This window comes from Paroedura picta, chromosome 13, assembly GCF_049243985.1.
Source record: "Paroedura picta isolate Pp20150507F chromosome 13, Ppicta_v3.0, whole genome shotgun sequence".
Taxonomy (NCBI): domain Eukaryota; kingdom Metazoa; phylum Chordata; class Lepidosauria; order Squamata; family Gekkonidae; genus Paroedura; species Paroedura picta.
Genome location: NC_135381.1, coordinates 17,526,075 through 17,553,758, shown reverse-complemented (window position 1 = coordinate 17,553,758; position 27,684 = coordinate 17,526,075). Strand labels below are relative to the sequence as shown.

At 43.4% G+C, this 27,684-nt stretch overlaps 1 protein-coding gene across 2 annotated transcripts in view; it reads left to right on the top strand.

The window, feature by feature from the left end:
• GGT5 (gamma-glutamyltransferase 5) overlaps nucleotides 1-27,684 on the top strand; it is a 35,940-nt gene that overhangs the window by 915 nt on the left and 7,341 nt on the right. For both annotated transcript variants that reach the window (XR_013226422.1, XM_077309369.1), the window contains exons 2-6: nucleotides 20,071-20,201; nucleotides 21,056-21,145; nucleotides 23,920-24,115; nucleotides 25,067-25,224; nucleotides 26,158-26,304. Coding sequence is in view for 1 of the 2 variants with exons in the window: in XM_077309369.1 (XP_077165484.1) it covers nucleotides 20,071-20,201; nucleotides 21,056-21,145; nucleotides 23,920-24,115; nucleotides 25,067-25,224; nucleotides 26,158-26,304 (722 nt within the window). In the remaining variant the exon portion in view is untranslated. The remainder of the gene's footprint in view (nucleotides 1-20,070; nucleotides 20,202-21,055; nucleotides 21,146-23,919; nucleotides 24,116-25,066; nucleotides 25,225-26,157; nucleotides 26,305-27,684) is intronic.

The window sequence follows — 27,684 nt, the reverse complement described above, 5'->3', positions numbered from 1 at the left end:
GTTTCCAGGAGAGCTTCTGGCCCATTTGTCCCCCAAGTAATTTATGTCTGAGTACACATTTGCAACATGCGTCTAATGTGTTTCTTCTCCTGAACACATAACTGTATAGCTGTTTTTCACACACATACACACCCTCGGTTGAAACTTGACAGCCACCTTTTACTCATTTGTCTTAAAATGGAGTTGTCTTTGGTGAAGGTCTTTGGCTCTTCTGATGCATGTGGAGAAGGTTCCAGTTCATTTCGGGCATCTTTAAATTTGGCTCTTGGACAAACTGTCTTTATTTTATTGAAGTATTTATGTCACACTTTTCTCCCTACTGGAGACCTGAAGCAACTTCCAGAGTTGCTCCCCCCTCCCCTCTCTGTTTTATCCCTGTCAGGTAGATTAGGCTGGGAGAAAACAACACACCCACCAAGCTTTCGTGGCAGAGAGGAGATTTCAGCTAGGATCTCCTGAAATCAGGCAGACAACATCTAAGCCAGGGGTAGTCAAACTGCGGCCCTCCAGATGTCCATGGACTACAATTCCCATGAGCCGCTGCCAGCATTCGCTGGCAGGGGCTTGTGGGAATTGTAGTCCATGGACATCTGGAGGGCCGCAGTTTGACTACCCCTGATCTAAGCCCTTTGCCTCAGGTGGAGCTGCCTTCCCAAAAGCTGCCCCGGGGGAAAGGTTCTGGAGAGCAAGAAGAAAATGAACTGTGTGTCTACAGAAGGCTGTCCATAAAATAATTCGACTGCTCATAAACATGAATGGGGAAATGATACTAGGAAAAGTTATGTGTTCCTAAATCAAATGTGCCAGTTTGAGACGAAAGGTTTAATCCTATCAAAATGCACAATAAAGCCCTGTAACCCGACAAGTTATTTAGGCGTGAGGCCAAGGAGAAGTGGAAGACTCTGGAAGCATCTTACAGAGCCAGATCCCCCACAGGGAAAGTAGCTTAAATTGTGTTTAGCTAGCTAGCCAGCGAGAGAGAGAGAGAGAGAGAGAGAGAGAGAGAGAGAGAAGGCAGGGACCAGCCCAGTAGAACTGGCGATTAACTAGCAACTGAGGACTGTGAATAAAGATAAGGCCCAGTTCCAGGCAATTTAATATCTCCTGCCTTCAGGCTGTCAAAACAAGTCTGTAGGTTAAAAACTAGGCAGGAAAAAAGTATTAATAGCACTTTTTAGGCATACAAGAGGTTTTAAAAGAGAAGAAGAGAGATCTCTCAAATACTGAAATAGAACCTACATATTCAGAGGCAGTGTACCTTGTATCCCAGGTGCTGGAGATGGACAGTATGGGAGGATTCTGCCTAATCCAGCAAGGCTCTTCTCAAGCTCTTGTCTTTGTACAGAAGATCCTTCTCCAAATCAGTGCCCTTATACCTACAAGTTTTAGATGATTACCCCCAAAAAACATGTTTACATATTTTTCCTTCAAACCTATCAAGAGGTCGTCACCTTCAAATTCCCCGAAATGAGAGAAGTTGCCTGCATGGATGTAATGTTCAGAATACTTCCCCACCTATTATTCAACTGCCCCAGTTCAGATGTACCATCACTATCTGGGGTTTTTAATGGGAAATCTGAAGTATTTGTGTGCTGAGGATAAACACCTGGTGAAGATGTTGTCTGAAGGTGCCTCATGGATAGTGGACATTGCAAAAATCCTGTCGATCAGGACCAATCTACCTCTGATGCACATCGACTGCACGACATAAGACACTTTCATTGTAATCTATGTCTTTGCCTGGAATTTTATTTCTCGTTGCTTTACGTATTTACCATTATATGCCAATAAAGATATCTGAATCTACAGAAGATCCTTAACGGCCAGTTCATTTATTATGGAGAAGACATGTTGGGGCCAGTATCTTCACATTGTGTCACAGATACACACGAATTGCAGGTTCTCCTCATGTGTGGTGCCTCAGAATAGAATGCCATCTTTTTATTGTAATAATGGGATATTTATGGGATTTTATGTGATTTTATTTTGATTTTATGTTTTATTGTTAACTGCCGTGAGACCTTTTGGCGAACGGTGGTATATAAATCAATAAATCAATAAATCAAATCAATACTTGTGGGTTCCCCAGCATACCAAGTAGTGCTCTCCCAAATGATGTAGGTCATGGAAAATGCAGTGGGGAGAGGTGGAAGTCCCTCCTCCACACACATCACATCTGTGATCCAATGGTCCACCAGGTATGTAGGAATTTGAGCCCTATTTATCCAGTGGGTCGTTTTGTACTGTCCTCTTCCCAGATACCTGCTACTTCTTCCCACTGGAACAGCTTGTTCTGGTTCTAGAGAGACATCAATATTGGTATTGTATAGTCAAAACACTAGAGTCTTGGGGTATGTTTCAACAGATGTATTGTGTGTGTTTTGGTAGGACAGGGGACACAGTATAGGGTTGGAGGCATATACAAGGGCATAACCCTGCTTGACTCTCTTTGGTTTCAGGGTGTTCTGCTCAGCAACATCCTCCTGCCCCCCCAACTGTGTCACACAGTTATTTCTCCAGAAATACACTGAACTCAGTGCTCCTGTGAGTGGTTCTCCTGGATTTAACGGAACTGTTGTGGGATTTTCCACTAAGGCTAGGGAAAGGAAACGCTGTCAAGAAGTGCTTGCTGCCTTTGTTTCCTACTAATCCGATAACTAGATTTCCCTTTCCTCTTTCTATTACATTTTTCTGGAAAGGTGATAGTGAGCAGCATCCAAGTTGGATGCCATTGATTGCCTTTGGCCTGTAGGCAAGTAGAAACTGTAGCTCAGGACAGACAAGGGATTTAGAGAGAACTGGAAGTGGTTAGAGAGAAATGGTGCTTCTCACAGTGCATGCGCATTACCTTTGACCCACCAAAATAGGCACCGCAGGTTTCAAAACAATTCAAAATCCCATTCGACAGAGACAAAGATGAGCATCAGGCTGTGTCTTTCAAGATGCTGTCAATCTCTGAAGGAACCATTGTCTGTCTCCAGCACTTCTTTACTGTTTTGGGTAGGCACTTGCCAGGTACTTTCCTTTAAATGATGTAGAGTCCCAATCAGTACTGTAGCTGTAACTTTCTCCTGTCCTGTTCCACCACCGTGTCCCTTCCCACCTGGTGTCCCTTCCCACCTGGTGTAAACAGCAGGCTGGGGAGAAGATTGTATTACTGGTGGAGGAGCAAGGCAGGAAGTGCATCCCCTGTTACTTTGACTGGAGTCTCTGACCATGGCTGGGGCAAAATTACTAGTGTATTACTATCTCATTTCGTTTCTATGCCTTGAGCAGGGTGACCTAAGCTAAGTAGAGTCAAACATGATTAGTATTTGCTTTGGAAGATCACCAAGTCCACAGTCTCTACACAGGGGCAGAAAATGGTGAGCCATCCCGGAATGTTTCTTGTCTTGTCTAATGGGGTAGTCATAAATCAGCTGCCATTTGACAGTACTTTCCACCCCCACCCCCCTTTATTTCCATGCTGTGCTCTGGATTAGAAGAATCCTGAGTTTGGAACTGGAAGGGGCTTTAAGGAACAGGGCCCTTTTACTGCTGTCTCTCAGACAAGCACACCTATGTCTGCTAGGTCTATCCTTTCCCCCAAAAAAGGACTTTCCAGGAAGCTGTTTTCTGCCAGTGAATAATCAGGCTAATAGTCTCACTTCTCCACTGATCATGTTTTCTAGGATTGTACAGCCATGCACCTTATCTCTGTCTATAAAGATCTAGTTCTGCTGCCTTTCTTGTCTCACAAATATTTGCAGATAATTGGCCTTCCTTCTGATCAGACCAGTGTCCAGAGTCCTTTCATCATCCCTCATGTTTTGCTTTCTGTTATCCTCCTCTGAATTCTTTCTAAACACATTAAGAATCAGTTTGTTCCCATGCTGCCCACAACTGATGCTTGGTCATAGTTCGCTGGGCATCTGCAGCCCATAACGGAACTGGATTGTTTTGCATATAAAAATACACTTTTGAGAAAATGTTTCAGGAAATGCCTTATCTTGAATTTATCCCATTTAGAAAACATAGCGTAATTTGTTATGGGACAGTTATATCTGAATTTAGTAGCACTGTAGAGAGCAACCAGAGTTTCAGGTTGTAAGTTTTTGAGAGTCACGTTCCTTTTGTCAGAGGCAGCAGACTAGAGCCCATTTCGTACACATAGGATAATGCACTTTCAATGTGCTTTGGCAGCTGGATATTCCTGTGCAGAACAGGAAAATCTACTTCTAAAGTGCATTGAAATCTACTTCTAAAGTGCATTATCGATTGTGTACAGAATAGGCCCAGATGTGGCACCTTTAAGACCAACAAACTTTTATACAAGGTATGAGCTTTCATGTGCATGCACACGTCCTCAGATACAGTGTCATTGTATAAAACCTTTAATAAAACTTGATTGGTTTTAAAGGTGCCACTGGACTCAAAATTTGTTCTGCTGCTTCAGACCAACATGGCTACCCACTCGAATCTAGAAGAGAAGTGGCAAACTGAGTCCTTTAAAGCTAATCAGAAGGTGGGAAGAGTGTTGCAAAGAATGCTCATAAAGTGTGAGTAATAATTCAGTTCAAATTTCCTGAATGAATTGTACTCCTGAGTAAATATGCTTAGGATCCTGCTGAATGGGAATGTAGCCCTACGCCAAGTGTGATTCTGTTTACAGTTTATTGTGGAATCCTTCAGGAATGCAAAAAGAAGTTTATGGATAGCCCCTTCAAGTCAAGTAGCAATCCAGTTGTGGATCACACAGTCCAGGTGTTTGAAGATCATGGTATCAGCACTGAGGGCAGTCTTCCTTCTGTGGCTACAATATGAGTCCATGATATGTTTATGCCATCTACTGGAAGCTGGAGGCAGCAGCAAACTAAAAATCTTATTTTTGTTCCATTGTGTGCCTGCACACGAAATCTCACACCTTGAATAAAGCTTTGTTGGTCTTAAAGGTGCCTTTGGACTAACATTTTTGTTCTGCCACTTCAGATCAACACGGCTAACATGGCTACCCACCTATTTGTTTGTTTGTTTATGCTTTGATTTATATCCCACCACTCTCGACAATGTCGTCTTGTGGTGGCTTACAATATAAAATCAGAATACAAAATACCCATAAAACTCCCCTTAAAACAGTTCTTTGCCAACCAGTTTCCATGGCCCCTTTTGGGTGCTAGTGCACAGAAGTTACCTGAATATTCCTAGTATTTATTGGGACAAATATCTAATGCTGGTGTGCTTTTAGACACAGCAGGGTAAACTGTTTACTCCTGCAATTACCAGCTCCTTACCATTGATGGCTTCAAGATCTACAAATATCAGCACTGTCGTTCAACTGCTAATCCCTCTGTCATGAAAAGCTTGACTTGTTGATTTCTGCACAGGGCAAGCTGCTGCTAAAGGTACAAAGAGAAGGCAAGAATGTCTCATATTTTTTATCATTTTCCTGGTCATTGCAAATCTTAGAGTCTGCTAGCGCATGCACACAACTTGAATCAAATTGCACACAGATATTTTTTCATGATGGCACACTTCGTTTTATCTCAGTCTGAATCTGTTTCCAGGAAGAACCACACTTTCTTCCCTCCCCCCACACCAATATCTTGGCAAAGTTCTCTTAGAAAGCTCATCAAACTGAATGATTAAACAATGGGACTGCAAGTACTGATTTTAATCTGTGATTTTTATTATGTATTTTTTAATCTGTTAGCCACCTTGATGGCCTGATGAGGATAGAAAGATGGGGTATAAATTTTGCAAACAAATAAGGAATGTCCTAATGTTAACTAAAGCCCCAAACTTAAAAGTACCACAGACATGTACGGAAGTAGCAAGCATGTGTTACAAAATCCCACTGAACATATGGTAAATGGTGCATAGGATCAACAATGAAAAAAATGTGGCCAATGTAATCATTTTGTAATCATCCTGCTAAAGGTGTAGTGCCAGTTTGGTGTAGAACCAGTTTGGTGTAGTGTTTAGGAGTGCGGACTTCTAATCTGGCATGCCAGGTTCGATTCTGTGCTCCCCCACATGCAGCCAGCTGGGTGACCTTGGGCTCGCCACAGCACTGATAAAAAGGGTTCTGACTGGGCAGTGATATCAGCGCTCTCTCAGCCTCACCCACCCCACAGGGTGTCTGTTGTGGGGAGAGGAATGGGAAGGCAATTGTAAGCCACTTTGAGCCTCCTTCGGGTAGGGAAAAGCGGCATATAAGAACCAACTCTTCTTCTTCTTCTCTTCTAAAATGTGGAGGAAGGGACTAGAGAGAGAGAATATCTAAATGCAGGGAAAAAAGGAAAGTGAAATTTCACATGACTTCTCTATTACTACACTGAATTCTCTATTAGTACACTGTGGTTGTTTTCATTATTATCCCCAGAACTGTATGTACTCCCAGCATTTCACAGATGAAGCTAGATGAACATAAGTGGGTAGGGCTATGGGCAGTATCTGTCAACACTGACAGAGAACCGGTGGTGGGGCTCATGCAAACCATTTACTACATGCAGAAAGCAGGAACTAAAACTGCATGTTAAAAGAGGTCTTCAGATGTCAAGAGCCAAAAGGTGAGTCAAACACATATTAAGCTCATAGCAATGTGGTACATACAGTACGTATATATATATCATTTAGATGTACAGATTCACAGCTGAGAAATATAGTGACTAAGGGAGCAGTGTATTAACTAAGGTAAATCAGTATATTCATGTCAAAGAAACAAGGATCAATCACAACTTCATGAGTAATGATGCAGATGCCCCCTCCCTAAGGTTTACAGAGTGCTGGCTTAAAGGTATGATGAAGTGAGCTCAAACTCATGAGGGTTCATGCTGAAATAAATATTGTTAGTTCTGGAGAATTGCCCACCTTGAAGAAGAAGAAGAAGAAGAGTTGGTTCTTATATGCTGCTTTTCTCTACCCGAAGGAGGCTCAAAGTGGCTTCCAGTCGCCTTCCCTTTCCTCTCCCCACAACAGACACCCTGTGGGGTGGGTGAGGCTGAGAGAGCCTGATATCACTGCTCGGTCAGAAGAGTTTTATCAACGCTGTGGTGAGCCCAAGGTCACCCAGCTGGCTACATGTTGGGGAGTGCAGAATTGAACCTGGCATGCCAGATTAGAAGTCTGCACTCCTAACCACTACACCAAACTGGCTCTCTTGGAATGTACCCCAATATTTTAAATCATGATTATATTCCACATGGGTTCAAGAATCCAGCTGCATACTTATAATGGACAGAAGGAGCCTTTGAGCTCAGGCTCTTGGTTGCAATGATGACTCTGGTTGAAACAGGACAATTGTTTACCACCTCACACCTGCTGCAAAGTGACACCAAAGATCCAAGTTGCTATAAATTATTCTCTTCTTATACAGAAAGCAAGAATAAGATAAACGTAAGGTGGAACAGGCTCCTCAGGTTAGATTACAAATTTTCTTTTTGCTCTTCCATCCTCTTTTCCACCTTGCTCTTCTCAGATGGGAACAAATGGTGAAGGACTGACTTTAAGCTAGGTAACTCCATTTAGTTCATCTAGTGAGGGACAATGGGAAGAAGTAATAACCATGAGAACCAAGGGGATTTCCGCAACCTTTAAAAATAGTGAGATACTTACCTTTCGTTGTCATTATATTCCAGCCCCTCCACATTAGGTCACCAACATGCAGCATCTGAGCAGTAAACAGCTGGCAACATCCTCCACTTTAAAGCACTAGTTGGTGAATGATTCACCAACATATGTAGCACTACCTACCGGAGAGCAACCAGCAGGCCACCAGCAAAAAAATGTATGAAGGCAAAGAAGCACTATCTCCGCCTTCAATGTCCTGCCCTTGCACCTGCCTCCGTTTTCTCCCAGGGACAAGAGTTTTTTTTTTTTTATGAACTGCCTGGAGCAACATGAGGAACTGTATTAAAGGGTCGTGGCATTCGGTAGGTTGAGAACCACTGCCATAAGCACTGGCAATAAAGAAGCATTATACATCTATGATTAGATGCATAGGCATTTCAAGGAGAACTATTGATTTTTTTTTTAATTAGCGGGCATCATGGGCCCAGCATGGAGAAAGGAAATTGGTTGTCCAGCTTGATTGACAGGTGGAAGATTGTCACGTTTAAATTGTGTTGCTCTCTTCCGCCATTTCCAGCAGCACTTGTGGAGGGGGAGAAGTGCAGAATGGTGTCAGAGAAGAGCGAGACAGCAAAAAAGGCGAGGAGGGGCCAGGAGGCGCAATTATATGTACCATTACGCTACTCAGCTGGCGTAACACTATTTTTAATGGTGTGTGGACATGCCCCAAGATATTGCTGAACTTTAAGGTGCTGTGACGTCAAGTAACTAGCCTATCCTATTGAAACATAATTTAGGGAGGGGACTGCATGTTTCCACCTTTTCTTTGTACCCTTGCTCAGTCTTAACTCTTGAACACAGCATATATTCTTTTTGATCATTTATTAAACTTTATATTTTGAATCTCTAAGCCTGATCTTAGAGCCTCTTGTGGCGCAGAGTGGTAAGGCATCCGTCTGAAAGCTATGCCCATGAGGTTGGGAGTTCGATCCCAGCAGCCGGCTCAAGGTTGACTCAGGCTTCCATCCTTCCGAGGTCGGTAAAATGAGTACCCAGCTTGCTGGGGGGTAAACGGTCAGGACTGGGGAAGGCACTGGCAAACCACCCCGTATTGAGTCTGCCATGAAAACGCTGGAGGGCGTCACCCCAGGGGTCAGACATGACTCGGTGCTTGCACAGGGGATACCTTTACCTTTACCTTTAAGCCTGATCTCTGAAAACACATAATGCCTATTTGGTCTGGCTATCTGAAGTACTGTAAAAGGGAGGGGTAGCAGGGGTAGCAGGTAAGCACGCCGTCTCTGGAGCATGGGAGCTTGAAATAGTAAAGTTGTGATAGATTGCCTCTGTGCTACCTAGTAGAAATGTACTGGGCAGGTGTGGCACCTACGCCATGCCTCTCATTGGCAGTGCAAGTACTGTCTGCTGGATGTCTGACTTCACGTCGCCGGAGATAATCCAGTGGCAGCAGATTGTTTTCAGGACCTCTGTGGAGTGAGGGAGAGGAGCAGTGTTGCTCAGCAGATATTCTGACCTCCCAGAGACTAACAGGAAGAGCTTGCCAACTTGTTCTTTCACTTTAAGGTCCCACTAGAGCTCTGTTTTATTTTGCTGCAACACTGTACTGCTTCACTGTAGCTGAATGTTTCGACACCTTTCTCATTCAAGATTAAATTAAGCATTGACACACACATACCTGTTCCCTCATTTTCAGCCACAAGCAGAGCTCACGTATGATCTGGTTCACTCCACCTTTTCCCAACCACTTTTTTATTAAAGTTGGTTCCTCCTTGTCTCACCCTTCTCTCAATCAATTCTATTGTTACACTCTTAGTTGGAGCAGACTGGCGGAGGCTGCCCAGGCAGACAAGGAGGCAGTGGCAGACGGGGGAGAGGCAGGCTGCCTGGAGGAACCGCCCGGCCCTGGCCCCAGCTGTGTCGTCTCGGCTCCACCTCCAGTCCAGCTATGGCACTGGTCACCCTGCAGCACTTGCCCAACCCCAGAGCCGCTGCCTCCTCTACCAGCACCCGTGAGCTGAAGGTTGGGAGCGATGAAGGACAGAAACTGAGCAAAAGCATTTTTATGGTGAAAGGTCCTGCATTGTTTCTTCTGCTCTTCTCTCACTTCTGACCAAGCCTTACCTCGGGAGCCTGTTTTCAATATTAAGGGTATAAAATGTCCATCTAGCTGTTTGGCAAAACTGCCTACAAAAACGTCACTGATAATAAAAGAGTCAAAAACAAAAGCCATAATAAAATCAATGCTGAAAGGATAAAAGACAACAAAGCAATAAAGGTAGCATACCTAGAACCATAGGTTACCCAAATTGGGATTATGTGTCATAAAATTACTGCAGAGAACACGCAAGAATACAAATCAATCCTCCAACAATATTACTGGCTTTGCTCAGTATTCATTGTGCAAGTCCATTCAAATAGCCTTGTTGTATTTGATCCACCTTGGAAAAACAGTACCAGAGACAGAATTGATTATGTTGAATGATTTCCATGTTCTAGCCATCTTGTATTCCCTAATTCCTTCATTAGTAATAGAAATCAGTCAGATACTGCACAAACCCTGACTGGTATACAACAGCCACTGGTATACAAATGCCATTGAGTCCACTGCTTGCCTACTTTTTCATTTCTAAGCAACGTCTGCAAAATCTTTCCCAAGCTCCCTCGCATTTTCCAACAGCAGGCAAAGCCTTAATATGTATGCAGCCTGCTTACCACTGGCTCACTGTAGCCATTAAGCAACATCATTTAATTGGTCCCAGTTAGATTTGAGTCCATAGCACCACAGAGAATAGCAAAATTTCAGGGTATACGGTTTTGAGAGACTAAGCTGTCTTCATCAGATACGAGTAGGAAGGAGGCTGAGTCCTTATATCCCATCAGAAGGTGGGAGAGGTGTTGATACAAAGGCACTCAGGGTGCAGATGTGTAGTGTGCATCGTAACATGCCACTGTGACCATGCATACAATCACAGGAGTTGCAAAATAAACATTTCTGTTTTAAATCTGAAGTTACATTTTCTATCGTTTGAAAATTGTACGTTGGCCACGCCCGAGTTTGCTACCCTATCCAAACCTTGCCTTCCTATTTTTGTTTAATGTGGTATCTATCATGAAGAAGAACCTTAAAAATCCTGTGGACATTTTGTTGGATCCTAAGATATTGCCCTTCAAAGTTTTGATTATTTCATTGCAATCAACCAGCAAATGCCCCTTTTTACTGGTATTGCTGAATCATGAATAATCCCCCCTCCCCTGAGCAATGTCTCTTGCAAGTTCACAGTCAATAGACAAAACAGCTAGGCGGGTTTACAGTGCGACCCGAAATAGAATCCTGTCCTAAGTCTGTTGATTTCAGTGGGCATAGAAGGTTATGGTATGCTTAGGACTGCATGGTTAACTGTCTTGTGTAATAGTGTGTTTTTTCATGAGTACTAGGTTTGGTAAAAACTTCTCTCAGCTTCTGACATAGTGACAGGCAGTGTGCAAAGCAATCCATGCACGTTTAACTGAAAATTAGTTGCAGATGTCTCTTGTGAATCTAATAAGACAAATGAGCAGGGCTTAATTCATACTGTTTACCACCAACAGACTTACAGATTTATTTCACAAGGAAAAGCCTAAGAAAAATCCACAGGGTACTTTCGAAGAACATATGGTAGGAGCTTTTTCTATCTGCAGTATCAAAATATTTTAAGACTTTAAAAAAAGTTAATTAAATATTATTGGTGACTTTGAATCTGTGCTCTGATTCACAGATAACATTGCATGAAAAACATTATTTCCAAATAAAGATGCTAACTGATGTTCTGAGGTGGTAGAATATGTTTTCTTGGACTGAAATGCTGTATAATGAAATTCGTTGCATTTTGCACCTCTATTATTTGGTAATTGAGCCCAAACTCCCATGCCTTCTTCTACAAGATATGGATAACCTCAGGATCCTTAATGTTAAATGTACTGTACAACAAATGTTTCCCCCCCCTCTGTTTGAGAAAATGGCCTTTTGTTCCCCATTACCCCATTACCACATGAATCAATAATGTTAATTCTCACTTTCCCATAGGAGACAGTGAGCTAGTCTTTGCACTGTTCTGCCCACAATTGCTTTCTGTTTCCCTTTGGTTGTGATTGATTCGGTCATAATGTCAAGAATTCCAGATAATGTTAAGATGAGACTGTATTTGAAAATTGACCTGTTTCCCTCTGCCTCCTTCCCTGCACTGTATACTGTACATCAGGGGTAGTCAAACCACGGCCCTCCAGATGTCCATGGACTACAATTCCCAGAAGCCCCTGCCAGCAAATGCTGGCAGGGGCTTCTGGGAATTGTAGTCCATGGACATCTGGAGGGCCGTTGTTTGACTACCCCTGATGTACATCAAACCCTTCACCCCCCACCCTTTCCATGAAATAAATAAAATTATATTTAAAAAAAAGAATTTCAAGAAAGTTGCTATTGTGGATTATTATCTCTATTGGATTATTATCTCTGTATATGCTCCTAGCCCTTCTTGATGTGAGATACATCCTAAAATCTTTACAGTAGTTCTTTCTGTTTTGTAGCTCCTGTAAATATTTGGCTTGAAATCTCTCAGGTCACTCCATGTCCAACTGACAGTGACCACTGTAATTCCTCTCAATAGCAGTAACAACTTTGGCAGTTTCGTGTTCAGTAGTTGGAAAGAGTTTAGTAACTCTTTCGTGTTCAGTAGTTGGATTTTTGCCATTTCTTTCATAACTGGCAAATACTTCTCATTCTTTGTCCCAAAATGGTGTTGTTTAATATAGCAATCACCAGTAATCAACCTCTCACCCTTTCCCTGTAGCCTCTTCACTACAGCTTCTTATCTTTTAAACAAAATATATTTTTTTACAGAAATTAAATTCCACCTTCCTTTATTTGTTACTGCTTTAACACAACCTGTTCCCTCTCCTTGGCAGAAGCTTAAAATTATGGCTAACACATTCACTCCTTCTTGGGACAAAAAGGAGTATTTCAAGGGAGAACCTTTATGGTTGATGATTTGGCAGGAAGTGAGTTATGAATTGTCTTTGGCTGCTGTGTTGTGTGAGGAAACATTTCTATTGTGTATATTGGCAAACTGAACAAGAGTGTATGATTAAGTAAGGATCTTTTGTTCTTACTGTCTCTCCCTGGGGAAGCTGGAGTCCTACAATCCTGCTTGGCGAATCATCACCGAGCGGGAAATGGGGCCTCCAGAGAGAAATTAGAAGAGAGAGAAGGGCTGGTTTGTCCGGAGGAAGCACTGTTGATTGCAGAATGTGCTACAATGCAGAGCTGTGCCCCTCTAAGCTTATTTCCAGGGAGCAAATATGGTGCCTGTTACACTTTTGCCTGATACTCACATTCAAAACTGTTGTGAGTCCCCAAAATGGCTGCAGAGCAGAATGCAGTGCCCGGTCAGTGGGTGGGCTTCAGCTTTCTTCTGTCCTGTGCTGTTTTGGGCAGCAAAAAACAGTCATGGGGGAGCTGTTTATCCTGCTGCTGGTGCCACGTCTGCCCATATTTGTGGGCAGACCAGTGGAACTGCGGTATGGGACAAACAGCTGGACTCCATGGCCTTTTTGCTGCCCAAATGTCATGGGAAGACTAATTATGTACAGTGGCAGCAACACGACGCCACACACAGTTCCTAGCGGCAGGGAGCATGCCCCCCTGCTTCCCGAGTACACACGGACAAAATTCCCCGGTGCATACAGACTGCCCCGGAGTTGTGCATCCACCCGCACAACACTGGGGCGGGAGAGGTCCGTTGTATCTCATGGCGGTGGCGGCGGGCGAGTATGGGGATCCTACCACAGGATAGTGGGATAGCGGCATTCTGCTCTCCAACCATCATGGGGGTGTAGACATGCCCTGTTTGACTCTATGAAGCTGAACAGGACAATATGAGTCCTGTAGGGACACCATAGATGTAGGGGAGGTGGTTACACACAGGCCTGCCCTTATGCACAGGCTGCCCTCACTGGGCCTCTGCTGGCTGCGACAGCAAGACAGGGAATGCGGAAGAATCCACATTCCCATGCTGCGGGCCATCTGAGGTCCTGATTCGGGCCAGGGCCAGGAAGGAGCAAGGATGGTGGCAACATCATGCGTATGCCAGGATTAGCCCCAATGCCATGCTGCCACCAGCCCGGTATTTCTGACCCGTGCATAATCAGTCGAAGGCTCACTGTATGGTCCTCTGCAACCAATTCATGTTGTCTCAGCATTTTGCAAGGTGAGTCCTCAGATGTGTAACAAGGACCCGTGCTTAGGATGGCACAGCTAGAATCAAAAGTATGTTTTTTGGGTGGTGATGCTGGTTTTTCCTGTTGCTCTGTGCAGCTCTCTCTCTATGCAGAAGGATGAAAGGAGTGATGCTACTAAACAGACTGGATTTTTTAAAATTAAGACATAACTAGAAACCTCAGTATTATAAACCACTGTTAAAAAATCAGATTCAAGCTGTAATTTAGAGTCACAGTTTAACACACACCAAGAAAGCCTAGTTTTGTTGGCCAATACAGACCTATGTATAGACACTAGATGAAACAAGAGTGCAATTAAATTGTGGCTTATATGCTGTGCTTTATTGTGTTGTCTGGGCGAGGTCTTATTTACAAGCACATTTTCTATTCTTGCATCATATTTTCACACTGCTTAGCCCATCTGTTTTAACAACCTGCTCCAGCAGGCATTATTTAGGGTGCTGATACGACAGATTCCCATTTTGTCACTGGATTCATTTTGCATATATTCATTTTTCCCCCATGCACCTAGTATCTTGGGCTCCAGTTACACCTTTGTGGTCCCTGCCAAAGCCTGGAGGTTTAAGTTTTTACATTTTAAAGTTGCTCTTGGCCAGGAATCCCAAACATGGTACCTGAGGGTGCCAGGGTGACCACTGCCACCTTTCCAGTTGCCCATCAAGTGCCCATCTGACTTAAGCATAAAGGTAAAGGTATCCCCTGTGCAAGCACCGAGTCATGTCTGACCCTTGGGGTGACGCCCTCTAGCGTTTTCATGGCAGACTCAATACGGGGTGGTTTGCCATTCCCTTCCCCAGTCACTACCGTTTTACCCCCCAGCAAGCTGGGTATTCATTTTAGTGACCTCGGAAGGATGGAAGGCTGAGTCAACCTTGAGCCGGCTGCTTGGATCGAATTCCCAACCTCATGGATGTCGCTTCAGACAGCATTTCTGCCACTTACCACTCCTCACCCCAACAACCAGTCTTCAGAAGTATGCTGCCTCTCATTTAGCCACTGTGGCTAGTAGCTGTGGATGGATGAATCACCAATTAATTTATCCAGTTTCCTTTTAAAAATTATGTATACTCATGGCCATCACTACAATGAATTCTGCATGTAAATTATGCGTGACAAAAGAAGCACTTGGTTTTGCCTGGCCTACATATACTATACATCAATTCAATCAGATTCTGGTGTTTTGAGTGAGAGAGGAAAAGTTCTTTAGATCCACTGTCCATACCATCCCTGGTTATATATAAACCCTATATTATGTGCCTCCCATGAGGTCTTTGAATATAAAACCCTTGTGTATCCTATTTTCCTAGAGAAGATGCCCTGACCTTCTGATCATTCATTATGCCCTTTTCTACACTTATTCCAAGTTGATTATAACCTTTTTGAGATGGAATGACTACAACTGTTGCAAATGCTTCTGCATCATAGGCTTATCTTGACTTCAAGATCTCTTTCTGGTTAGTCAACAGCAGTTCTGTGCCCTGCCCATATAAATAGCTTAATTTAAGATTTTTGCCCCTTTGTGCATCATTTTTTACACATCTACATTAAACCTCATTTTCCATGTAGTTACACACTTAACACTTTGGAGAGCTCCAATAGGGATCCTTACAATCCTCTCTATCATCCTGAATAATTATTTGTCATCTGCAAACATGGCTGCTTTGTTGCTCATTTCTTATTTCAGATGAACAAATAATGTAGTTAGAGAACTAAGATATATCCCCAAGAGACTACACTTCTTATTTCCTTCAATTATGAGAACCATCATTTCTGTTCTACCTTCTGCTTCCTGTTGTTTATCCAGTTGCTAATCCATGACAATATCGTTCTTATCCCATGGCTGCTAAATTTACACAGAGGTTTTTAATGAGAGACTTTTAACAGAAGCTTTGCCAAATTCCAACTATATGATGTCTTTTGCTATGTAATGTAACCCTGTTTTTAAAGCCATTTCAACTACTTATCTGGCAGAGCCTGTATTCTTTGATGTTGCCTTCATTTCTGCAAGACAACCACTTTTGAAATGTTGAATTCTTGCCTTTTATAGCTTTCTTAATGCTGCTTATTAAACATTTTGGCACCTTCTTAGATTTGTTGGTAGTAGAGAATCAACCCTAGCTATCAATGCGGTCATAGATGTCATAGCTAGATTGCCCTTTGGTGGTATCTTTCCTAATATGTGATCAGTCCAGAAGGGTAGCCCTGTTAGTGTGTGACAGTAGGATAAAACAGAAACCCAGAAGCACCTTAAAGAACCCCCCAAAACCCTACAAATTATTCCAACAGAAGCTGTTGTGAGCCAGAGGTCACCATATCAGATGCATTCGTGAATTTAGGGGCCATTTCCGCATGGAGGGAAAAAACGCAAGTGGCTTCCTGCTGGAAGTGGCATCTCCTCAAGAGTAACATTTCCTCTAGTCAGTTCCATGACCAACAGTGTCAGGAAGCAAATGTTGTAATTGTATCAGTCCAGTGTTTTTTTGCTGAGCAATCCAACTCCAGATTATGTACAGACACACTTCCCCACTACAGTGATAATGCTTGTTACGTATGGAATCTTGAAACCTAATCCGTATCCATTATAAAATATGACTAGGTTGTAGAGGAGCATTAATCCATTTGTCATTCCCAGACTTATTTGATTTCCTTCAATGCTTCTTCCAATCAGGAGTAAACTCAAGGCAAATGGCATTGTCGTTGTCCAGATGTTTTCAATGTTCTTCAGGCTGTTTAGATAGATTGTGATATCATTATAGTAGTTAAAAGTATGTAAACACCAGGCACAGAAACAACAAATCCAGGAGCCAGTTTGCCAGAACTAGGCAGGATTCCATAAAGTGTGAGTATTAAAAACAGCTGTCCTTAATCTCCCATAGCCATATACCCCATAAGAGCGATTTGGACATTGGACAATCTCTTGAAAATGACAGAGTTGCTTCATTCATTCATTCATTCATTCATTCATTCATTCATTCATTCATTCATTCATTCTTAAAATTCTAGATCGCCCCTATCGGCACAGCTGTCTTGGGAAGGTTCACAACATTGATTAAAATACAGTAACAAGTAAAATAATTAAAACAATTTTAAAAATTGACCATTAATTTGCCAAACAATTGGTGATCTGTCCATTTGTTTCTACTATTGGGGGCCAGCAATGAGCTGTTGGGTTGCAGTGGGGGAGGCCCTTTATCGTAAACTGGCCTCAACCATAAGCCTGGTGGAAGAGCTCCGCCTTGCAGGCCCTATGGAAATGCTTTTATTCCATTAGGGCCCTGATGTTCTTGGGGAGCTCATTCTACCAGGCAGGGGCCAGGGCCAAAAAGGACCAGGGATTACCAGGAAATTAGCTGTTGCAGAGCGAAGTGCCCCCTGGGGGACCTATTCAGACAGTCCCTTAGATTTGCAGGGCCCAGACCACATATGGCCTTGAAGGTTGGAGTCCCAGCAAACCTGGAACTCCCCTGGGAGCCAATGCAGCTGCCAAAGTACTAGTCTAATATGGACCCCCATGTTCTATTGTGGACCCATGCAGCAGCATTTTGGACTTGTTGTAATTTCCAGGTTAGAATCAGGGGTAAAGTGAGTTAGAGTAGTCCAGTCTTAAGGTGACCATTGCATGGATTACTGTAGCAAATGCTAGTAGCTTGGCTTGGCAAAGATGGAAAAACACCTGCCTTTCTACTTTTGTGACTTCTGCCTCCATTGACAAAGAGGCATCAAAAATCACACCCAGATTACTGGCTGTATGTGCAGTTGACAGTTGCACTCCATCCAGGCAGGCCAAGCTTGCGTCCTGATCTGACCCCTTCCTGCCTAGCCTCAGAATCTCCTTTGAAGGGTTCAAGCGACTACATTTGAGCCACTCCACCACCACCTCAAAACACCCAGTTGATGAGTTTGGAGGGGCATCTGGTTGGTCATCCATCAGGAGATAGAGCTGGGTTTCATCTGCATATCGGTGACACCCAAGCCACCCAAGCCCCCATTTTAACATGCAAATGTTAAATAATGTCGGGGACAGAACCGCCTCCTGTGGAACTCCAAACAAGTTGGCAGAGGTGCAGTGGTAAGGAGGTAGGATATCATGGCAAAGGCAGGGCAGGGACCAAAGGGGATAATTCCAGGGGCAGCAATAAAGCAGCCAGTAGTGGTAGTCCCTACACCAGGGGTAGTCAAACTGCGGTCCTCCAGATGTCCATGGACTACAATTCCCAGGAGCCCCTGCCAGCGAATGCTGGCAGGGGCTTGTGGGAATTGTAGTCCATGGACATCTGGAGGGCCGCAGTTTGACTACACCTGCCCTATACCTTTTGGGGAGGCCTCCCCCATTGCTGGCTGAGCATTGGTAGAAAGTTGTAGCATAATATTTTGCCCAAACTTGGCATCAGATGCCAGCTGTGGCCATAGTGACATCTGAAACTGCCTCTTCTTTTGAATGTGACTTGTACTATCTTCCGAAGGCAGATGAGACTCTCTCCAGAAACTAAGTAATTTGGCAGGCTGCGTGTATCTTAGATCTAAGCAGCCCACAAAATCACAACACTGCTATATACGAGTTGGCTGAATTTTGTTCCTTACCTCTCCTGGTATATCTGGATGTTTGTATGAGAAGTTCTTGCTAAGGAAGGAGGATCTCTTAGACTCTGTTGTTGCTCCCACAAAAACATGACCATCCGTTTGGTCACATCAGGTGGACTATGCCATATGATCCGAGGACAGACCCATCTGCCCATGCTAAGCTCATTACAGAACAGATAAGTTAGTTGGATAGGACCTATCAGATGAGTTTTTATAAAAGGGAACAGAACACATGGTCCAGTGAGTAGGCACGAGTCTGTGTGAAAAAACGTATGCTGGCGGTGATGGTATCACTTGGAGAGCATTTGTAAATACTTTCTTTGTTTTAAAACATTTTGTTCTTTTGCGCCATTTCTCATTTCCTCTGATTGTTCTCCTGCTGCTTCCACCAAAGAGTGCCCTCCGAGAAAATGCCTTGTTTATCAGGTGACTCCATTGTGTGTCATTATATAAGAACATCAGAAGAGCCTGCTGGATGAGATGAAAGGTCTGTCTAGACCAGCGTCCTCTTTGCCACGGTGGCCAACAAGGTGCTTTATTAAACATGCATACATGGCTACAGGGAATATCCCTCCTCTGTTGTTGCCACCGAGCAAATGTTGCCCTCTTTGAATTGGGTCGGTCTCCTTAATCATTCTCATTTTGCTTTTCTGCATTTTTTCTAGTGTTATAATGTCCTTTTAGAGACGCGGCATCTAGAACCATTATGCCAGCATGGCCACACCACACATGCATGCAAGAATATTACAACATTGGTTGTTTGTTCTGTTTCGGTCTCTTTCCTTATGCTTCCTTGTACAGAACTTGCCTTTTAACGAAATCACTGCTGCACGTGGAATTGTCAGAATAGTCCTTTGTGCTGCAGGAAATTTTATGATGGCTGATGCCAGAGACTGTTCCCATGGGTGGGGCCAGGACAACATGACAAAATATGCAGTCTATCACTAAAATCTGCGACCATTCCCAAGTAATGGAAGGAAGCTAATGCAACCCTCATCTTTAATAAAGGTTCCAGAGGAGCTCCAGGAAATTAAGGGCCAGCCAGTCTAATGTTGATACTTGGGTAATCTGGTAGAATCCATTATTAAAATTAGTAGGCATATTGATGAACAATGGATGAGAGCCAGTGTGGTGTAGTGGTTAAGAGTGGTGGACTCTAATATGGAGAACTGAGTCTGATTCCCTACTCCTCCACATGAAGTCAGCTGGCTGACGTTGAGCTAGTCACAGTTCTCTTAGGGCTCTTCTTACAGACTAGTTCTGTTAGAGCTCTCTAAGATGCAAAAAAGGACTACTAAAATTATTAAGTGGTGGAACACTTTGCCTATGAAGAAAGGGGGCACAGCATGAGAACTTCTGGAATTCTGGCCTCACTAGAGGGCCTCCTGATGACACCTGGGTATTGACCATTCTGTGACATAAAGTCTTGAACTGGATGGGCCATCTTATGTTCTCTTTTGTTTTTATATCTAGTGGCTCAAGGTAGGCACATGGCCACAGATGAAAAAGAAGCAAGCTTATTTCAATTTTGCATCTGTAAAAAAGGTCTTCTTATCAATGGCCAGTTGGGTATCATTTGAGTGAAAGCGTGACCTCTTCCTACCCTTTGGCATGATGTCTTTTAAATTCTCCTCCTTGGTCCAACAGGGATATCTTGCAACAAGGAGGTTCAGCTGTAGATGCCGCCATCGCTGCCTTGATCTGCACCTCTGTTTTTAACCCTCAGAGCATGGGAATAGGGGGAGGTGTCATCTTTACCATCTATAATGCATCCACAGGTAAGGTCTGCCCGGTCTCTTCTGTACAGGGAGATGCTCAGCAAATTGGTGGTAAGGGTTGCTGTTGGGAGACCAAGAGGTTTTTAGTCTGTGTTGTTACTGTGTTGTCTCCAGCACCTCTTACAACTGTTTTAAGAAAGCTGTACACCACTGACTCTGTCAGCATGCCTGAAACCTTGTTTTCTGTCAGTCTCTCTTGTTCTCTTTGTATCAGCCTTATGGAACACTGGGAGGCTTAAAAATTGCTGTTGGAGGTCTATAATTTTAATATGGTCCCGATTAAAAACTATTGCATAACTGTTGCATCCTACAGCAAAGCAATATGATACTTGTAATTCTGATATCTGTAGTGTAGACGCATGTATTTCTTGGTAACAACATGTGTGAGGAGAAAAGTAAACTGCAGTGTGTCTGACTAAAACTGAGAGGACTCTTGTAAGCCACCCACAGTGTCTGTCTCCTCCTTCAGCTAGGTGCCTGGACTTCAGAAGTTGGAATGGTATCGTATGCATCTTCCAAAGATGTCTGAGCAAACCTGCTCTGGGAGTAAATTGGGCAGGAATCTGTCATTAGATCTCTCAGGGTTTTTTTTAAGGTTAAAAAAAATAGCAGTCTGTCTTGAAGCCACTGTGTTACAGGAAGGGGGAGGGTCAGTCCTCTGCCTCCCTTGTAGAATTTCCCCAAAATAAAAACAACGATAAAAGCAATAAATATTTTATCTGTATATCACCCCTCCCCATATGGGCTCAGGGCAGTTCACAACAAATTGCTACCACCACCCCTGAAGCTGCTTGAAGTACAAGATGAGATGCTGGGTTGCAGTCTTCCTAACATTGCCCCCTTTGTATTTCCAGGAAAGGCTGAGGTGATCAATGCTCGTGAGAAAGCCCCACAAGCAATTTCAAGAGACTTGCTGGGTCAATGTCGATACGATTTACTGCCAGGTAACAATGGGGTCTGAAGCACATTCGTTTATAGAAATAGAAGTTGGGGGGGGGGACACTTGGTTGGAAAGGAGGCCTCACTGCTCACGAGACAAGATTGTAATGTCTCTCTGGAAATGACCAATCATCGGCAGAGGAGAAACTGAACAGAAGTCCAGCTACACCTAACAACATGTATACCAGTGTGAGCTTTGGTGAGTCTGAGCTCATTTCCTTAGGTACAGTGGAAAGAAAGAAAATAATTTTTCTCATTATCACATGGTAGATTACAGATTGATCAAGTGTGAATCTCTGTGTTGGGGACTTGAACCTCTAGGGTGGGTAGGTAGATAGGTAGGTATTTATTTATATTTAAATACTGCCCTCCCCGGAGGCTCAGGGTGGTAGGATGATAAGATTAAAAGTTCTGGTCTCTCTCATATGTCGGTGAAGATAAATGTAAAGTCCAATCAAGCAAGGTAAATAAATGAATGAAGAATGAGACAGTTTAAATCATGAAGCAGTAAAGGGTTATAGTGTGATGCAATATTTATTGAATGATTTATATCTTCCTTCCAGCATGATCAGGGCCACATACTATAACCCTTTAGTGATACTGGTGAATTCTATCATGCGTCAAACTGCCTGTTCTTAATTTGGTTTATTATTAGTCTTAAATGTTGGATCCACCCAGGATCAGAGTAAAATGACAGTGAATAAGCGTGGGTCAAGCATTTTAGTATCAAAGCATAAACAATCGTTTCCTAAGATAAAACATCCCTGGGAATCATGGAAGGCTTACCAAATTAAGCACTATTTGAGTTCCAAGCAAGTGGGCTGCCCCTGTGCATTAGCATAAACACAAAACTCTAACAGAGAATCCCAACAGAAACAGAAGGAACAGCAACTTTTTCATAACAGCAGGAATACAGCTTATGAACCCTCACTCAAGGGTCATGAGAATAAAAATACATTTTAAATTAAATGTCATGACCTGGAGATCTCCAGGCCAAAACTGGAGATTCTAAACTCTTTAATCCAAATGCCTCAATGAGGCCTTCCATTCATGAACAAATAAACAAAAGGTTCTCTTGCCTAGGGCAAGATTTGAAGGTATTCCCTTCAAAGAGGACAGTTAACACATCAAACTTTTACACTTCAAAAGACATACAGTTCAAACGCAAATGGTGTTACATCAAACATTCAGAGAAGTGAGAATTCTTACCACAGGAAATGCATCAAGGGCAAACCTGGGCACATACCAGACCCATTGTCATGGTTACTTCTAGAAGTGTCCTTGCACTGCAGGTGTGAAGGAACTTGCTTACTGTACAAACTGATAGGACGTCAGCAAATTTCTCCATGAAGCATGAGGGAATCCAGATACAAAAGAAGTGGTGGGGGTTCCCCTGGAATTCAATTGAAGTCGAGGAGAAAACCAGCAAGTTTGACAAGAACAAGATACTTACATAAGGTCAGCAATACATAAAATAACATGAAATAAAACCTCCTCAGAGGATTCCAGTAAACCAGTCCCACTGTTGAACTGGAAGAAAGTTAAGTTGTCAGAACCAAGAAATGCCTTTTCCACTATAAAATCTGGTTCCAAACTTCTAGTCACAGGGTCTAGATTCTCACTACTACTAAATGACAGCCAGGATTGTTGGATCTATGCTGGCATAGAACAAAGTCTGAGTTTTATTCATGAGATTAGGGGCAAAGCCCGTTGCATTCAGGAACACAATGGGTACTAGACTGGGGTGGGGTGAAAGAACTCTGTGGATGGCCTCCCCCTCCCCCCAAGACCTGGAAAGGCTGCAGGCTGGAGGCACTGGGCAGGGAACTCACTGGCAGGGGCAGCTCTCACACAGCAGGAATCTGCAGCCTCAGAGGGAAGTGGAAGGAGCAGGGGTTAGTCAGGGGTGGGGGACAGAAGGTGATTGGCTGGCCACTGACAGATAGGCAAGCTGATTGGAGGGGAAGGCACTCAGGGATGGGACAGCCGCCCTGAGTGGATGTTAAGCACTGAGTGGCACTTAAGCCATGAGACCAGCTCCTCCTCCAAGGCCTTACCAGAAATATTAAGTGGAACAGATAAATGCCACTAGATTCAAACTTTGTTCTGCAGTTTCAGCTACCCATTGGAATCTGTCTACTGGCAAAGAGTTAGAGAATGGATCCCCAACATGCCCAGTAACTACTTTTAGAAAGTGGGTTGGGCGGGGCAGGGGGAAGGTTCTTGCCTAGCAGGGCTTTTGATTTGTCCCTTGAGATCAATTTGGCTGCACAGGTAAAAATAAGGCTGTTTCAACTGCAGCTGCTACCATGGAATTGGTTTTGTCATTCCTGTTTCCCAGTATGCTTTTAAAATTAGCCCTCTTTTTTCCTTCACTTGGCTTTCTTCCCAGGTGGCCAGCTCCGTCTCCTGGAGCAGTCATGTTTACAATTGTGCCCGCCACCATGTGCTAGAATTCCAAAGGTGCGCACAGGCTCAAAAAGGGACTACTGGGTTAGGGGGCTTATCCATAAGAACCAGAGAGTTGTCTGAATGTATTTAACAGTATACGGCAGGGGTAGTCAAACTGCGGCCCTCCAGATGTCCATGGACTACAGTTCCCAGGACCCCCCTGCCAGCATTCGCTGGCAGGGGGCTCCTGGGAATTGTAGTCCATGGACATCTGGAGGGCCGCAGTTTGATTACCCCTGGTATACGGGCATCTTATCTCTTAAATCTGGGCCATGTAGAAAAATACAGTATATGGGTGATGATATCATATTAAACATACCTTTGGCAGGAGCACAGTGGATTGCAGTTCCTGGGGAACTTCGTGGGTACGAAGAAGCTCACAGGCGCTATGGCAAATTGCCATGGAAGGTGCTGTTTAAACCCACCATCGAGCTTCTTGAGCCTGGAATCAAGATACCGAAGGTTTTGAGCATGTTCCTCCTCTTCCAGCCCTTACAGAACGCTTTGAAAAACTCTTCTTTAGGGTAAGATAATCCCATTAAAATAGCCATATAGATGAGGCCCCCAGGACGGAAATGCCCTGTTTGGATCTTTCATTAGCAGACTCTTGGGAATGGCAATACTTCAGACATCTGAGTCCCCAATGGCTACTTTCTTTGTTTGATGTACTTCAATGAGGATATTTATTATAATACGCAGTTGGCAGCCCAGGGACTCAGCCTGGCCTATAGCATGGCTCTTGATCTCAGTTCACAGTCCCTTAATACTCATTTTGCTCTATGATCCCAACCATGTATGATGCTGAATATTAAGTCTGCGGGCTCAGTGATCACAGATTCCGTCTTCAAAACAGCTCTTTTTATTTAGCAACTCCAGCAACAGACTACAACTACGGAACAGAGAAAAACAGGCAAACTCATGCACTTTTATACCTTTCAGGCAGCCAACTGCTGCCTCTGATTGGCTCCAAGCAGAGCAATCTGATTGGCTCTAGCGGAGCAATACGAGCAATCTGATTGGCCCTTAAGCAGAGCAATCCAATTGGCTCTAGTGGAGCAATCCGAGTGGCCCTAAGCAGAGCAATCGGATTGGCTCTGGCAGAGTGATCAGGATCCTTGATTGGTTAGTTCTTTGGCTAGCAGAGAACCCTCATTTGCAACTGTGTCCAAATACCCACAGACATAACACTGGGGATCCATGATCACATCCCAACTGCACACTTAACGACAAAAACGCAGTCATGGTAATGAGAAAACTGAATTGATGCTGCCACAATAGCAAAAGTTGGAATTGTTCCTTTCCTAAACTGCTCTGGGCCCCAGGAAGCAAAAAAGGCACACACAAAAAAGAAGGTACAGTGCAGTATCTTCTTCTTTTTCCTTCTGTCTCTTTAAAACAACCAGCAGGGGAGGCACTTCGGATGAGGGTCAGGAATGAGAAGCTGATGGGCAATGGGCATCTCCTCTCTCTTTCAGCAAACTGTTTTTTAACGAAGGTAATATCATGCAAGAAGGACAGATCCTTCAATGGCCAGCCCTAATCCAGACTCTGAAAGCAGTGGCAGAAAATGGAGCTGACGAATTTTATACAGGGAAGACGGCAGAGAAGTTGGTGGAAGATTTGAAAAAGGAAGGTAAACAACTTGGATGTCTCCTCACAAGCTGTGCTGCTCTTCTTAGGTTTCTGCCCCCAGCTCTTCTTTTCTCTTTGTTTCTGACTCCCTTTTCTAAGGCTCAAATCAGTGGAGTCTTTCGCAGGGAGTGCAGGAATGCACATTCCTCCACCTCACTGCAGTTTGGCGCACAGGCAAGATTGAATCACATTCACATTGAATCTTCTTGAGAAAGGTTTCTTGAGCAATTGCCCCCCAGAGCTCCCTGAACAGATCAGAGGTGTACAAGTGGGGATACAATGAGGAGCAAAGAGTACATGTAAATGGGAAATGATTACAGTAAAGGGACATAAGCGGCAGGATTCTCTGGATTTATACTAGAGAATTAGAGAAAAGTGGTGAGGTCGCTGTGTTCATGGATGGCCTTTGGTTTTCTGGATTGTGAACACCTAAGCAGGTTATGAAGAGCTATCAAAAGATCCTCCCAAAATGGGAGAAAGCGCAGTGATATTCTGGTGGTGTGAGAAAGGGGAAAAAGCACTTCTTTCTCTTCCTTCTCTATGCTTAATTTCGTAAACCTCTATCATGTCACCACTCAGTTGTGGTTTTTCCAAGCGAAAGAATCTCTCAGGGAATGAGAGATCTCTTTAGAACCTTCACGACAGAGCTGATGGAGAGTTTGTCATAAATGCTGTCGACCCAAAATAAATTTGTTGACTGCCAAACTACACATAGCAGGGAAAGGAGATCTGGGAACAGACCTCCCCTTATTTAAAATACTAAATAGTAATGGGGGACGGGGGTACTATTCAGACTGTGCAGAGGGATATTTAACCTTTACCCCAATAGGGTAGAATAGCCAGAGGCGTACCACTGAGATAGTGGTAGGGGAAAGAGTTCCATCATTAACATGCTTGCTGTTTCCTGACTTTTTTCTCTCGTCTCATATTCCAGGTAGCATTTTGACATTAGACGATCTCAGGAATTATCGGGTTGAAGTTGTGAAAGCCTTGAATATTTCACTGGGTGAATACACTGTGTATTCTGCCCCCCGACCAGCTGCAGGGCCTATTCTTTTCTTCATCCTTAATGTCCTGAAAGGTGAGTGGTTGAAACTGGAGCTGCTTGGTCCCTTCTTGTGCTGCTGTAACCTTCTTGTGCTGCTGCTTGGTCCCTTCTTGTGCTGCTGTGATGGTGCTCAGGTGTTCTAGCTTTCTGAACAGGAGAACTGACTAGAGACTATTCAAAATTATAGCCTGTTTGGGGTGGGGGGGATGTGGTTAGAGAAACCACTTGTGGGCTATAATTTGATGTTTACTGAGATTTGCTTCCTGCCTTTTCTTTTTAAAAACACATCTCCCATCAATCAGTCTCTTTTAATTATTTCTTTTTACAACTGGGGTGTCTGCCATTAATTACTAACCTTGGCATTTTTATTTCTCCAGTGTTTTTGCAAACTGTAACTGAACTCAAGAGGACTGATTAGATGTTTTAACAAACAGTTACCAGACTGCATAATTGGATATTATGACGCAGTTTATTAATTTGCCACTTTTGCCCTATATCTGTACTCTTATGATCCTTGTTCCTTTTTGCCTGAGGAAGAGTGCTTGCACTCGGGAGCTCACACCTTGAATAAATCTTTGTTGGTGCTATTGGACTCAATTTTTGTTTTGCTACTTCAGACCAACGCTTGAATTCATCTTCCATTTATTACGAATGAGTGAATTTGAGTGAACTTGCAGTATGGGCCAATTTACTATTCATATTTGCTTCTGATGGCCAGAACTTGCACAGAAATTTCAATAAATAGTAAATGGATCCTTTGGGCATGTGGACATGAACCGAGGGGGCATTATGCAAAGCCTCAAAAGGAAACAGAAGGCAAAGGAACAGCGATTTACTGCTTTCCACCCAAAGGAGGAGGATGGTCCCAAAGACAAACAGGAATAGGATAAGTCTCAAGATTGTATTGATCTTCAGACACTATTCAAAACAGAAATTGTTAAACACAAAGGTATCTGCAGTCAGCTTGTTTTTACTGGAAAAGGATTTTGTTTGGCTTTAGAAATGACTGCGTGCACGATGAGGAGGAATTGGATGAGCTGTTTCTTTAGAAGTGTGTCCTAACAAGTGTTGAGGTACTGTTAGAGAATCTGCATGTTCAGCTTGTTTTATACTAGATTGCAGATGTATTTTTCATTTCTATGAAACAGCCACCACTCCATCCAAAGGTGCCCGAGGCCTTGAATAAATCTTTGTTGGCCTTAAAGGTGCCACTGGACTCTGATTTTGTTTTGGTGTGCTGCTTCAGACCAACATGGCTACCCAAGGCAGGGTATAAGTAACAATCAGATAAAACAATGTTTTCAGGGTGGGGTGGGGGGACAAGCACACACAAGAATAAAAACAGCCAGAGCCATTCCTCTTCCATTCAAATCAAAAGCCTTCTGGAAGAGCAAAACATTGTAATTCCTTTAG